Source organism: Monodelphis domestica, chromosome 5 (assembly GCF_027887165.1).
Source record: "Monodelphis domestica isolate mMonDom1 chromosome 5, mMonDom1.pri, whole genome shotgun sequence".
Lineage (NCBI taxonomy): Eukaryota > Metazoa > Chordata > Mammalia > Didelphimorphia > Didelphidae > Monodelphis > Monodelphis domestica.
This window is the reverse complement of record NC_077231.1, coordinates 48,599,869-48,615,741: the sequence shown is the minus strand read 5'-3', so window position 1 is coordinate 48,615,741 and position 15,873 is coordinate 48,599,869. Positions and strand designations below refer to the sequence as shown.

The 15,873-nt window shown below is 34.4% G+C and overlaps 1 protein-coding gene across 2 annotated transcripts in view; it reads left to right on the top strand.

Annotated features, from left to right (window-relative positions):
* ZFC3H1 (zinc finger C3H1-type containing) overlaps positions 1-15,873 on the top strand; it is a 61,483-nt gene that overhangs the window by 19,490 nt on the left and 26,120 nt on the right. The window contains exons 7-16 of one of the 2 annotated variants that reach the window (XM_007503053.3): positions 1,818-1,915; positions 5,631-5,840; positions 6,031-6,195; positions 8,100-8,237; positions 8,598-8,716; positions 9,208-9,357; positions 12,738-12,912; positions 13,235-13,366; positions 13,848-14,387; positions 14,470-14,579. In XM_007503053.3, coding sequence (XP_007503115.1) covers positions 1,818-1,915; positions 5,631-5,840; positions 6,031-6,195; positions 8,100-8,237; positions 8,598-8,716; positions 9,208-9,357; positions 12,738-12,912; positions 13,235-13,366; positions 13,848-14,387; positions 14,470-14,579 — 1,837 coding nt within the window. Of the gene's footprint in view, positions 1-1,817; positions 1,931-5,630; positions 5,841-6,030; positions 6,196-8,099; positions 8,238-8,597; positions 8,717-9,207; positions 9,358-12,737; positions 12,913-13,234; positions 13,367-13,847; positions 14,388-14,469; positions 14,580-15,873 lie in introns of both variants that reach the window. The other variant, XM_007503052.3, reaches the window with a different exon arrangement.

Sequence of the window (15,873 nt, the reverse complement as noted above, 5' to 3'; positions counted from 1 at the left end):
TTAAAAACAGAATGCAGTATTGTGTCGTATCAGTGGTCAGTGGGTAATATAGCTAGTTGGACTTTCTCTAAAAACATCTTTTATTTGAAAGCAACAAATGTTTTTATATGTAGCTTCTTTTACTTGGGTCTGTTGTGTTTGTGCCAAAGTTAGAGATCTCTCACAAAGAAACCAAAACATTGTGCCAGACAGTTGTCCAAAAATGGCTTTTTAGAGAGGTATCCTAGGAGAGATCTATATGAAAAATTCATTTTAGCTTTTAATTCTTATTTTAATTTAGGTCTGTTTTGCAAAATCTTATGTTGCAAATTACTGTATATTTAGGGTACTTTCTATGTTAGCTCATTAGGAGAAGGCAGTGTTCTTTTCTTTCTAAGTACAAAGTCAGTAGAGTAGATATGTGGTAGTTTCAAAGTATTTCCAACTCATATTTTTGGATCCTGGGGATAGGTGTGGAAACTGCCACTCAGAAACTTATTCAACTATGTGATTACCCAAAGTTACAGAACTAGAAAGGTGCCTGGGAGATGAGGGTTGGGATCAAAAAGTTTAAGTCTTTAAAATCCTGTTCTTTGGTCCTTCTCATTAGACATCTATAAACTAACTTTGTCACCTTTTTAATTCCTTCACATCTTTCACTATAGCAAAGGAGTGTGTTAGCTATCATGCCATTGCTCTTCTGTAATGTCTTTCTGGTATGTTTAAGGTGGTTTTTTTTTGTCTTTTATTAAAAAAAAAAGGCAATAAATAAGACTACTTTAGTACTAACTAGTACATTGTTTACTACCCCTATAACATGGAGTTATGTAGAAATCTGGTGTACATTCAGCATACATTTTTTAAGAACCTGCAATGCTAGGAAGCTGGCTGTAAAGAACACAAACCTTGCTCTCAAGAATCTTAGCAAATAGGGGATTGAGGGGTAGAAATAATTAGCAGAAAGAATGATTTGCAGTCAACCTGGGCTCAGATACTAGCCATGGGTACGCACATATATCATGATCTTACCCAAACTACTTTCCCTCTTTGGGCCTTTAGCCTTATTTTCCTCTTCTTTAAAATATATTCTTCAAATATTTACTGTATCACAGGATTTGTGCCTAGCACTCTTGAGAAGTGGGGGAGGGAGGATATCAGAGATTTCAGGTTTTTTATTAGCAAAATAAATAGAGGAGAAAAATATGGGGAATAAGATAAATAAAAGTAGAAAACATTTAACATGAAACATTAAAAAAAAAACAAACCAACAAACCCACCTTGTAGTTCACAGTTTTATCTTTCATTTTTCATTGACTGTACTCATTGTCAATGAAAGGGGGAATATTTGATGTGAAAAAAATTAGATTATAAGTAAATTGCCAAAACAGGAAGCAGGAGGAAATAAGCAAATTGGATGATATGCTCTCTTTAAGATTCCTTCTAGCTCAAACAGTGTTTGCATATGTGTACAAGGATAGTTGAGGGAAATGCTGTGGTAAACTGCTGTGAGAAATTTTAAGGTTTCTGTGAGAGGCAGGTTCTTAGTTGGTCCTACTGGAGGAGGGAGGAGCTTAAGTGTTTGGCAGAGAAGAGAGGAGAAAAGGGAGACTATTCTAGGGTCTAAGATAGACTGCAACTATCCCAGTTGTGGAAGGTTATAAGAATGTGAGAGATGGAGTTCTTGGGTTTATAAGGGCATTTTTTTTTTAAATAAAATTTATGCTTTAGCATAATGGCCTCTGTGAGATTTGCTTTTATTCAAACATCTCAAAATTATTCTGTTAGAATGTTTCTGTATTAAAAAATGTTAACAATAAATGAATATGTTTCATTTATAGCTGCTTCTCCAGTACAGCCTCTCTTCTTCCCTGAGTGTTCATTGGGATATTTTCCTCCGTTACCACCTATTTCTTTGCCTCCACCACCTCAGGTTTCAGTAAGTCAGCTTTTGGTACGTTTTAATTCATTCCTCTTTCAGAAGTTTTTCATTTGTGTGGAATAGTATAAATAAACTATCAAAAATGCCATTTTTAATAACGAATGAGTATTTAAAATAGAATTACTGAAAGCAGGTAATGCTTATTTAGTGTATAGACTAGATATTTTGGAGTGTGACTGCAGACAAATTTATCTTATACTCAGTCACTTTTTTTTTTTTTAAACCCTTACCTTCCATCTTGGAGTCAATACTGTGTATTGGCTCCAAGGCAGAAGAGTGGTAAGGGCTAGGCAATGGGGGTCAAGTGACTTGCCCAGGGTCACACAGCTGGGAAGTGTCCGAGGCCAGATTTGAACCCAGGACCTCCAGTCTCTAGGCCTAGTTCTCAATCCACTGAGCTACCCAGCTGCCCCCTCTCAGTCACTTTTTAAGCCTATTCTGGTTTCCTTATTGTCTTGGCATACTTTGGGACATCTCTGTAGTTTAAACTGGTTTGGGTTATGAAAATACAAATTGATTTTGAGATTAGCCTGAGCAAATAGTTGTAATAAAATCCTCATTCCAAAACTGAGTCACAATTTTGGATTATCTTATCTTCTACTTGTACATATTTCACAGAAAACTGATGATAAGAGTGTTAAAAGATGCTTTCAAAAGTATCAAGATTTGAACAATAGACTACATTTAATTATATCTTCTTTGTTGGAGGAAACTTTTTTACTTGTATTTTTTTGCTTTTACATCCCCAATTCATGTTGAAATATATCCCTCCCTTACCCAGTAAATTAATGTAATAAAGATTTTTTTCTAAACCAAATAGTTCATTGAAATCAATTAATAATTTGTATTCAGTAGCATATACGTTGATGATATATTTCACTCTTCTAGTCTTCCATTGCTTTTTCATGTCTGAGGCTAAGTTTTGTCTTTCTAATTATACAACATTATTACATTGTGTAATTATTGTAGTTCTGCTTGCTTCATTCTGTATCAGTTCATGGAAGTCTCCCCACGTTTCCAAATTTATAATCATCGTTTTCTGCTGGCATAATACTATTCTATTGTATTCATGTTACCATAGTTAGTTTTTATCCTTTCTTCCCCACTTATTAGGCATCTACTTTGTTTCCAGTTCTTTACTTCCACAATGTAGCAAATATGAGTATTTTGGCATGTGGGTGGTTTTTCTTTTTACCTTTGAACCCCTGAGGTATATATTCATTAGGGAAGAAGGTCAAAGGTCTCTTTTTTAGCATACTTAAAAGTTGCTTTCCTGAATAGTTGGACTACTTCCCAGTCCTAGCACTGTATGTTAGTGTGTATGTTGCCCTATAGCTACTCCAATATCAATTATCTCCATCTTTTATTTTTGCCAGTTTGCTAGATGGGCATTAGGTTCTCAGGGTTTTAATCTGCAATTCACTTATTAGTGATTTGGATGAATCTTTTCCTCAGTTGTTTGCAATTTTTGTGAATGGCTTTTAGCCTTTGATCACTTGTTTATTGGGAAATGATATAGGTCTTGTATGTTTATATTTTTACCCTATGTATGTACCCTATGTTCAGAGAACTGTTTTAAAAAATGAATGATGAACCTGTTTTTTTACCCGGTTGCCAGTTTACCTTTTTAACATAGCTTCATTGATTTGATTAGATTTGATTTATTAATTATGTATATTTTCCTCAGAAATTTGTCACTAGAAGCAGTTCTAATAGTAATTCCCACAAAGAAACAATGAAGTGTAAACTTATGTTTTCAGGATTTTTAAAGTTAGAAAATATGTGTGGTTTTTCTTTTACTAAGGCATGAGTAATTGTGCCAAATTTTTATTGAATTTTGCTAATCTAGGCAGTACAGATATTGCCTCAATTTTTCTCCTGATTTTTATCTGATTTCTATCCAGGCATCTTGATACAGACTATTGTGAGCATCCTTTTAATTTATGTTAAATTCTGTCTTCCAAAATTTTGTTTTTAAGAGTCAAATCTTGTCTTCCCAAATTGATCATGTTTTAGACTGTGTAACACAAGGAAAGTAAAGCCCCATTGGGTTAATTTTACCTTGGTATCTACAGTAGGACCTCGTTTTAATGAATAAAAAACCTTTTAAATTATGCACTAAATCCCACCATTTTCCCAAGCAGGATTGTCTCGAAGGATTGTGCCCAATCTCACTCATTCTGGGGAACATTAGTGTGGATCATTACATTGTTGAACACTAAATGTTTGCTTCCTGTATTAGTCTTTGTCCAGAGTTCTCCCTTGTAAAAAGTTGTGTCCATATCAGAGTAGTGCACTTCTCTTTGTTTCTTTAATACTATTTAGTTATTAATCTTGGCTCCAATGTTCAAGAGCAGTGATAACTAGTAGCTCTGATAAGCTCGAGAAAGTTGTGAAGTGTCATGGTATGTTCGTATAAGAAATACTAATTAAATAATGGGGTTTGCTATTATACTTGATTTTCAGCTTATGCAGAGAGTCGTGGAACATTTTGGTCAAGTAAAACGAGGTCTTACTGTACGTAAAATTATTATTCGAGACTATCACCTTTATATAATACAATGAGAAAAGAGCAGCTGTATAGGACAGTATAATGTATAGCCATCCAGAAAGGAGGAGGAACAAATACCTCAATGTCACCCACCCAACCTTGTGTGTAAGCATAAGCATTGTCTTTTCAAAATCTGATCTAAAAATCTAAATCCTATTAGGTTAGGACCAGATCTTTGAACTTTCTTCCTCCCCTTTTATATGTTACAGGAGATTGAGTTAGACAACAATTGGTTTAATTTAGTGAACATTGATTAAAAACTCATATGCTAAGTACTGGGGGGAAACAAAAGCAAAAAAAAAAAGGAACAGCTTTTACTTTTAAATAGCCTATGTTCTTTTGGACTAACAATATATATGTGTGTGTGTGACACATACATAGAGAAAGATAGGCAGTGTAATAATTAGTTGGGAGAAAGCACAAATAAGGGGAGGGAACAGGGAAGGCTTCATAGAATATCCCTTGGAGCTGCCAAGTTCTTTTAAAACAAACTACAGAAAAATTCTCTTTTCATAACTGTTAGGATTAAATAATTTTAGAGCTTATGTGGATACTAGTGAATGCCTTTAAATAAATGCAATCTATAATTAAGGAAATAAGATCCCTTTGGAGAATTCTTTAGAATGAACATCCATTTTCCTTCCTTTTCTATACATATTCCCCAATGGGCCTCTCTCCTAACCCCTGTGGAGGGAGTCCATGGTTTTTTTGAAGCTCATGTTTGTAGCTGGAAGAGATCTTTTCACCCTAATTCAACCCCTCTTTTGTTAGACATTGCTTTGGTGGGTAGTTAACATTTTAAATTTGAATTGGGGCTAGAGATGGGAATGAAGACATTGCTTTATTTTCTTCCTTGCATCTTCCTAGTGGTTTCAGAAAGTAGTTTGGGGGCAGGTCCTTGGCTATGAGAAAAGTTGTAGGGCCTTTGGCTCTTTGAATAAACTAGGTACATAGAAGTTCAAAGATAATGTGTAAGGAGGAGCTTTTAATCCAAATTATATGGTATATGAGAGGAGTTAAAAAAAATTAATTGTGCATTTAATGTAATCATGCCTAAAATAACAATAAAGTTCTCTCCACATTAAAACTTTTTTCTGTTTATTATTACATTTGTTATTTACTCATCTTTTTTTCTTTTTCTTTTTTTTGAAACATCTTTAGGCCATGCCGCCTTTGAGCCAACCTTATGTTGAGAGTATTTGTGTTTCTCTTGAGCTTCCTCCTCCTCTTCCTCCTCTCCCACCCCTTCCTCCAGAAGACCCCGAACAGCCTCCTAAACCACCTTTTGCAGATGAAGAAGAGGAAGAAGAAATGCTGCTTCGGGAAGAGTTACTTAAATCTCTAGCTAACAAAAGAGCCTTTAAATCTGAGGTAATTTGGGGTCGTGAACCTCTAGATGGCAATATTGAGCTAAGTTAGCATTGTTCTCATTTAGCTCTTTATTTGGAGTTGATCTTTTTCATACAATTTGGAATGAGCCTAGTACCTATAATAGCATAAATATTAGAAAGATTTTTTTCCACTTAAAATTAACAATCTTTGTGTTTTTTTCCCCACTTAGGAAACATCCAGTAATAGTGGCCCACCTTCTCCTCCAGTTCCCAACAATTCTCAGCCTGTGCCAAGAAGCAATCTTTCAATAGTCAGTATTAACACTGTATCTCAGCCTAGAATACAGAACCCAAAGTTTCACAGAGGACCTCGTCTTCCACGTACAGTGATATCGGTAAGAAGTAGCTTAATCTTTTAAAAAAAAATCTACCAAAATAATATATATGGAGAGAGATCACTTCTAGATTACCAAAATGGCAAAATTTTGCTATTGTTTCATGAAATTAGCCAGCTTTCTAAGGTTAAGATCGGCATTATTGTGTATTGTTCTGATTAGTTTAGAAACTTAGAAATTTTATCAGTTATCTGACTCTACAAAGACCACTAGATTAGGCCAGCTTGGGTTTTCAGATTAGGAGAAATAGAATGAATAGTGATGCTTTATAACTATTCCTCTTTGCTGTTTTCCCTTCCCTAGGTAACTGTTTGACTCTTTGTGAAGTTATTTTACTTTATATGAATTGTGGTTCTTCCACATAAAACAGACTTTTTTCCCCATAATAAATCATCTGTGCATGGACCTAGTTATGTTAGAAAGATTTTGTAGAATAATGATTGATAATATTTATATAATGTGTTTTAAACCTTTAATCTTGTTTGTTACCTTGTTTTATACTCACCACAACAATGAGTTAGGTTGAGGTACTGTTATCCTCATTGGATAACTTTGGAAGAAGAGAGTCAGAGAAGGCAAAGTAGTTTGACTACTGGTTACATCACAGGTAATAGTATCAGGAGGCAGTGTTAGGTTTTCTTGACTCCTAAGCCCAACATTGTATCCATATAATGTAGCATACTAAATAAAGGAGATTTAAAGATAATAATCTTGGCCTCTAGGTTGATAGGGAGAAAATTGTGAATAGTTTAGTTAATAGTTTAAATTGAATAAAAGCACAGAAGACCTGGCTTAGTCATAAGAGAGAACTTGTGTTAAGTTTCCTCACCTGTAAAGTCAAGATACCTGTAGTACTTTTTTAAAATGTGGTTTATGTCAATTCTCTTTGATTATTAAATTGTATTTGGCACTTAATAGAAATTGTATCACATACATAGCTTTTTGGAGGCTTTGAATAGGAATAATATAGAATTTTGGTTTCAGTTTTTGATTCTGTAATAAAATCTTTTGAGGTTACACACACATACACACTATATATATATATATATATATATATATATATATATATATATATATATATATATATGATTTTGTGTATACATATATCTCAACCATAATAATTCATGTATTCAGTCAGAAACTGGTTGTGTTTTGAAATGCAAAGGAACTTGGAATTCTTTATAGCAAAAGATAATGGTTTTGATTAGTTACATTTAAGTCCTTGAAATTTTAGCTGATAACATTTTTGTAAGGCTTCTTATTATGCTTAAAATGTGTTAGTAATTTTCTGGTAATAGAGAATACATTTATTATAAGAGATGGATAACTCCATAATTGAATGTGAAATTTCTCAGGAAATATAACCAGGACAGTTTGGAATAGGATTAAATTAAAATAACATACCTGTGGCAGCTACGAAACAGTGGATAGAGTGTTAGGCTTGGAGTCTGGAGGACCTGAGTTCAAATCTGGCCTTATACACTTCTAGTTCTTGTTGCTCAAAATTTTGTTTTAGAGTTGATATTAAGACAGAAGGTAAGGGTTTTGAAAAAAAAAATTATATTCCTCACTTTGAGCCTAAAGAGCGAGTAGGTAGAAATAAGAGGGTGGTAGAGTTCATCTTGAAATAAGGAAATAGCTTCCTAACAAAGAGAACTACACCAAAATGGAATGTATAGGCTTATGAAATACTGAGTTCCCTATCACTTGAAAGTTATAGCATTGAGGCTGGGTGACTATTAGGAATATTATAAAAGAGATGCTTTAAGTATGAATTTGGACTGTGTGACCTCTAGCTTTTTATTATTTGGACTGTGTGACCTTTAGCTTTTTATTGAGAGTGATTCTGTCCTTTAGAAAAGAGATATCTTTTTTTTTACCAATAACATGTTTTATATTTACAGCTTCCTAAACACAAATCAGTGGTGGTAACATTAAATGATTCTGATGATAGTGAATCTGATGGGGAACCCTCCAATTCAACAAATAGTGTATTTGGAGGATTAGAATCCATGATTAAAGAAGCAAGAAGGACTGCAGAGGTAAGCAGGACCATAGGAGGAAGAAGAGAAGATAACTTTTTTGGCACTTTAAATAAAGAACAAGAAATTTTCCCCCTGTGAATTAAATGACTTAATTCTTAAGATATTTTTTAAGGGATTAAGACTTGGAGATATTACGTATCTGCACTGTCAGAAATTATCAAAGGAAATACAGAGGTTATCAAAAATAGCAAGTTGCCTTATTGTTTCCCTAATATAGTGCCACTTAGAAAATATGTTACTATGCTAAGAGATAGTTTTAGTTACAAAAATTTGCCAACTTAAAAATTCATTGCATCTGTTTCTATTGCATTTATTGTTGAGAATATGTTCTACTTGATTTTAAATTGTTTCTCTTAGGCTTCAAAACCAAAAGCCCCACCCAAATCAGAAAAGGAAAATGACCCTATGAGAACACCTGAAGCTTTACCAGAAGACAAGAAGATTGAATATAGATTATTAAAAGAGGAGATTGCCAGGTGAGTAGCATTGTTATGCAGTTAATTTTCTAAAGTTTTGGCTATTTAGAAAATAACTTTAAACACTAAGTATAGACATTATTGAGGACGATTTTTCTTTTCCACCTGAGGAGGTTAAATGTTATTTATACCCATTACCCAGGAGGGGGAGCCAGATGATCATGTATAGGAATGAATATGTTTTTACCACATCAAAAAATAGAACCAAAAAGAAAGTAGGAGAGAGTAATAGTTTGAATTCTCCAGCAACTGACAGTGCATGCTACATAAATGCTGGTTGATTGATTGTTCCTCAGGAAATAAGGTTCCCTCAGGTTATTCAAATCAGCATTTTTTTTTATTAATAATGTTCTTGGTTTATTGTTTAGCACATGTACTCAGTTTTTACAAATTTACATTGTTTTAAAATTTTTATTTATTATATATTCCTCCCACCTATTTTTGATTATTAGAATAATAATGCACCTTTCTATTTTTTACTTTGCTTTTAGTCGAGAGAAACAGCGTTTAATAAAATCAGATCAGCTGAAGACAAGCTCATCATCTCCTGCTAACTCTGATGGTGAAATTGATGGGGTTGGTAGAATAGCAATGGTTACTAAGCAGGTGACAGATGCAGAAGCGAAACTTAAGAAACACAAGTAAGTCTTTTATTATCTCAACCAATAATAGGAATAATTGGTGCATAGTTCTCTTGTGGTTGATTGAATTGGTATTCTGTTTCACAAGAAGAGGAAACTTTTTATTGGGCAGATTTTTTTAACATGAACCTGTGATTTCATTAGCATAAGAAAAATTCTACTAATACAGATTAGTACTTTGCTCTACAATTTAGTTTCAGAGTTGCCTATGGCACTGAGAAATTAAATGATTTGCTGACTGTTAAATAGCTAGCTTATGTTAGAAGTAGGGCTCAAACCAGGCCTTCCTATTTCCTGACCAGCTCTTCATCCACTTTATAACACTGTACCTTTCTTATTGATAATATGGTGAAACCTAAAATGATTGACATCTTTTATCATAATTTTGGATTTAATTGAAAGAACTACAAGGTATAAGGCAAGTAATATAATTAAAAATAACAAATATATCAGAAATGATACATGGAAATGAGAGATCTCTTTAAAAGTAGTTACTGTTCATGACTATGTCATGTTCCCACTTTGGATTCCCTTTGGAACTCAACTCCAAAGAGTAAGTAAGTAGTAACTGCCACTGGCCCTACACTTTGCATATCTTTGCTTGGTTTTTGGAAATGTCTAGAACTTTTTAAGGAGCAAGTCCCTTAAGCAAGTGGACCATTTTGGGTAATAATTTTTAGTAATTGTGGCAAAGACTTTTTTATGTAGCTATGGAAGTTATGGCAGTTTCCAAAGAATTAAAAAATTAAAAGATTAAAAAATATCACTTGAACAGAAGGTAACTACTTTGAAGGGTAACACTTATTCAGGTTCAGAAATGTGGTATATTTTTCTTTAGAAATGTTGGGCATTTCATTAAATTTTGTTTCATTTAACATCAAACTGAAATAAACGAATGAATTATTTGTAATTTTTGGGGGGTAATTTTGTGCAAATTTGATTCTACTTAAAGAATTCTGAAAGAAATTCATATTAAAAAATATTAACTTTATTGTCAAGTACTATGCTTTTTCTGTGCCTATTTTTGGCACTTTTGAAAGAGGCATGTGCTGCCTCCCTTCCCCCTCCAAACAAAACAAAACAAAACAAATAACCTTAAGAAAACCCCTCCATCTGAAAACATAATGGAGGTGACATCTCTGCTGGGCGTGGGGATGGGCCTTGGGGACTGAGAGGCTAGCTCTTTCTCCTGCTTTACCCACTTGTACAAGTCTGGCCCTTGCGTGTCTGTCATCTGTTTGCTTGGGTACGGTGTATCTATCTGCAGCTCCTGAGTTTTTTTCTGCTTTTGCTTCTGTTTCTTGTCCCCACTTGTCCTTGAACTTTCTTATAGCCTTTTCCTTACACATGGTGTACTGCCCCCTTTCTTAGGTCCATTATGTAAAAATCTCTCTTCGTAGAGATCTATGCAATGGTCAACTTCATATATATAAAGTGAGAACTTTATGTACTTGTCATTAAGAGTTACGAGCTATAATTTTCCTTCCTTGCTTGCTCTTGGTTGGGTTTGTACCATTTCTGATGTTGGTTCAAGGGACTCCAGTGAGAAAATCCAAGCCACTTTCTAGCCTGTTTCAGTAATTGGATGTCAAAAATATACTTGCGTGTAATACTTTAAAATGATGAGATTAATAACTTCATTCATCAAAGGTAAAAAGATCATAACAATAGTTAAATTGCTTGATTCTTTAAAATACAAACACTTAAAAGTTAATTATTAAGGAGATACAGCATTTCTAATTGTGTAGGCAATTTCAGAATGATTTCTATAATTATAATGAAACTTTTTCCAGTTGTAGTATTTAATATTGCAAGTAGTATTTAGTATTAAAATTAGAATGGAAGTTTTCCCTTTAACTGAAACACTAAAATTTTAGCATTGCATATATAGTGATCTCTCACCTATCAAGGGAGTTATATTCCAGAGACCCCTGTGATAGGTGAAAATTGGCGAAATAGCAGGAGAGTAAACAGACTGATGCTACAGTCACTGAGCCAATCAGCACCCAGTATACAGAACACAGCGCTGTGGTTGGTCATCTTTTATTCCATCAGCCAATAGTGTATAATCTCACGTTGACAAATATGTGCAAATGTGTACTGCATTTCCATTTTTACAGTATGGTATTCATTTGCAAAATCCCACAATATAGTGAAAACTCTGTGATACAAAATTAGATAAAAAAAAAAAACCATGATACAATGAAGCTGTGATAAGTGAACTGCAACATAGCGAGTGGTGACTGTATTTTAAGTCTATGTTCAGTATGTTTTCTCAAAAATCGAGTACTTCCAGTATTTGGTTTCCAAGGATAATTTGTGATGTTTATGACCAGCAGTTAGCCTAAGGTAGAAGTGATTATATGCATATAGATTTAAAGGCGCCAAAGTAATTTGTAGGTAACAAATATCTACCTTTTTTGCATGAATTAAATTAGATATTTATAATAACTAGCTAAATATATTTGATAAAATATTCCTATCCTTTTAAATTTTCATAAGCATATGTTGTTTTGGGTGTGTTACAAAACATACTTTATCTCTTTTATTTTTTTTTTTAACCCTTACCTTCTGTCTTGAAATCAATACACTGTGTATTGGTTCCAAGGCAGAAGAGTGGTAAGGGTTAGGCAATTGGGCTTAAGTGACTCGCCCAGGGTCACACAGCTGGGAAGTGTCTGAGGCCAGATTAGAACTTAGGACCTCCAGTCTCCAGGCCTGGTTCTCAATCCACTGAGTTACCCAGCTGTTCCCTATCTCTATTTTTGAAGTAGGTTTTAAACTTAAAATTATGAATTAGAAAATTATTACCAAATACAAGAAACATTTATTTAGACCTGCATTAGACCTAGAATTAGACCTAATTCTATTACATATATTAACCCCAATTAGTTAACATCTAACTGGTTTCTAGTTATTTGCTATGACAAAAAGTGCTGCTCTAAGTATTTCTGTACATATGGAGGTCTTGCCTCTGTTTTTGATCCCTATTATAGGGGTGGAGGAAAGCAGATCTTACTTGTAATGGGTATTGCTGAGTCAAAGAGTATGAATGGTTTAGTGACTTTCTGGATTTGGTAGCACCACTCCACAGCCCACCAATGGTGGTCCAGTCATTGTCATTGTCAGTGGAATGGTTGTGATATAAAATTGTTTTAATTTGCATTTTTCTTCTAGGTTGTTTGCATAATTTTTCCTTGAAAGTTAACTCAGAAAGGCTATTCTTTGTAGGCTTAACCTTTTTTTATGTTAAGTATGAATCTGTGAAATCTCTTTTTTTAAACGCCTGTGGCTAACCAGTTTATGTAAAGTTACTTTGGGTTGTACAATCTCCAGGCTTTTTTCTTCTCATTATTTTGTGTTTTGTCTTTTCCAATTAGACTTCTCCTGATGAAAGATGAGTCTGTGTTAAAGAATCTCTTGCAGCAAGAGGCTAAGAAGAGGGAATCTGTTAGGAATGCTGAAACAAAAATTGTGAAACTTACAGAACAGCTTCAAGCAACAGAAAAAATCCTTAATGTTAACAGGATGTTTTTGAAAAAGCTTCAGGAACAAGTAATACTACATTTTGGGCTTAAAACACCTATAATTTCACATTTCCCTTTTGCCCTCATTCTGCAAAACATATTGCTTCTTACCAGGCCCAGAGACCTTTCATGCCTGTATACAACCTGACCTCTGTAAATTCATATAGAATTTACTTGTTTGCACTTTAAAGAAAAGAAAAATTCCCACTAAGTAGATTCAATCCATATATCACATTTTTTTAGATAAAAAAATTTCATTTATAATGAACTTAAGTTTCTTGAATTGATGAGGATATTTCTTCAAAGGTACATATCTCTGTAATAGGTTAGAACTTTTCTTATACTTGCAGATTCACAGAGTTCAGCAGCGAGTTACAGTTAAGAAAGCACTGGCACTCAAATATGGAGAAGAACTTGCTCGAGCAAAAGCAGTGGCTAGTAAAGAAATAGGAAAACGTAAACTGGAGCAAGATTACTTCGGAGTAAGTTGCTTACAGAAGTACTACTTTCTTTTGGGGAAAAAAATCCTGTCTTTTCATGGTGGGGTGGTTATAATTTCCTTATTCTTTGAATAAAAATTCTAGAGGCAGTTAGGAGTCATAGTCTCTAAATACTGACTTTGTGACCTAGGACTAGTCACTTAACTTGTATCTTCCTCAATTTCTTTATTTGGAAAACAGGGATGATCATAATTCCTATCACATTGATTATGAGGATAATGAATTAATATATGTAAAATGATTTGCAAACTTAAATGTGCTTTATAAATGTAGCTACTATTATTAGCAAGAGAGAACAAGTTATTTGAATGGATTTGTGATTGTATATACCTCTTGGAGGATTCAGAATTTAACAACTGTTTTTTAGACTTGAGTGAAATGACTGACTAAAGGTAGGTAATGACCATTTTCTAATGTCTTTGTGATACAGAAAAACATGAACATGAATGCTTTCTTTTTCCAGCCAAACAAAATGATAAAACTAGACAGCTCCCCTGCATCAAGTCCGAAAAAGCATTCAGCTGAAATGATTGCTTTGGAAAAAAAAAGATTACAGCAGCTAGAGTATGAGTATGCCCTAAAGATTCAAAAACTAAAAGAAGCCCGTGCCCTTAAAACAAAAGAACAATCAAATGCGACCCCTATTTTGGAAGAAGAACCTGAATTTTCTTTACCTCAGCCTTCTCTTCATGATCTAACACAAGACAAATTGACTCTAGACAGTGAAGAAAATGATGTTGATGATGAAATTCTGTCTACTTCAAGCAGAGAACGAAGGAGATCATTCCGGGAATCCAATGCTTTCACCAAACCTAACCTTAAACACACAGATACACCTAATAAGGAATGCATAAACAAACCCAGTAAAAGCACTGTGGAGAAACCTGAACTCTTTCTTGGTTTAAATATTGATGAATTAAAAAGATTGCATGCTAATGAAGATAGCCTGAAGGAGCTGATTTCAAAAAGTACTGCCATTTCAGAAAAGTTTTTACGTGGTCAAGTAGGTTACAGTTTATTTTTGAAAGTTATTTTGTTTTCTAAAACGTTTTTGGCTTTAGTAATATAATTGTTTTGTTTTTTAGGAAATTTCTGTGGATGTGGATATTGTTGCATCACAGAACAAACAAACAGAAGGAAAACCATTTCCATTTGGACCATACCATAGCCCTCTTCTTGTTTTTAAGTCCTACAGGTACAAGAGAATTCAGTGGTGTTTTTCTGTTGTCATTGACAATGTTGGTATTTGCTGAAAGCAAGTACATTTATAAAAATAGACTTTCATTCAGAGAATTAAGTTTAACTCCTGGATTGTAGGAAACAAAATTGAAATTCCTGGATGTGAAATTGCTTTCAATTCTTTTAACACTGTGGAGTGAGGAAAGAGGAAGAGAGGATGCGAGAGATGGGGGTGGGGGGGGTTGGTGAAGTGTAATCAGAATTGGTGGTGGTTATTTTTAAAAAGCTTGTGAGATTTTGTGGATTTTATTTTTCTCTTTTTAAACTATGGGACTAAGTGCCAAAAGAGGTTGTGCTATTAATCCTTAAAAGTTCTTGACTCTATGTAGTTTCTGTACCTAGGGTAAGGTTTCAGATTGTTATAAGGGAATCACTTTAAAAGACTGATATATATTAATTTAAGGTCGCCAAGGAATTCAGCTATGTAATTCCTAAATGAAAACTCAAGTTTGCAGTCAATCTTTTATGGAGTTTAATTACAATAGGAGGAAGAAAGGAATTAGAGATAGAGAGAGAGAAAAAGGGAGAGAAAGGAATAGGGCTTAAATACCCCTTCTGTTTAGGCTGGGCCAAAAGGCCCAAGCCCTTAGATAGCTGGGGCAAAGAAAGGAGATCAGTCCCTATTACTCACGTGACCAAAATGGAGAAACAGTCTCAGAGGCCCCCACCTTCAGCTTCTTTCAGAGCAAGCTTCCCAGAGTACACTGCCACCACTCCGATCAACTCCTCAACCACCCCCGAGTCCTCAGACCCCCCTGATCTTTAAGGAAACCATCCAAGTTGCCTCCCCTCAGTTCTCACATCTACCAATCCCTGTCCATCAATTTCCCTGTGCCAATGGAGGCTCTAGCTTAACCCAGGACCGCCCAGAGGCTTTGCACATGTCTGTTGAAGGTCATATTTTCAAATGATTAAATCTTTGCTCCTTTGCTACAGCCCTTTCTAAATCCTGTTAACCTGAGTAGGGTAGAGATTGGAATAATTAAATTTTGATCTAGGCTGCAGCCCTTCCTCAATCCTGTTAGGACTGAATAGGTTGGAGATTGATTCCAAGTATCTCCATTGTATCAATTCTAAAATCAATCATGACTCAAAGAAATTCCTGTTCTATGCTTAAGCATAGGTCAAAGTCCTTTCCATTGTTCAGCAAAAGGTTTCTGTCCTAAAGTAATCTTAAGAAGGGAAGAGAAGGAACCTCCCATGCCAATGGGGTTCCCATTCCAATAGACTATCAGTAAGAAATTTTCCAA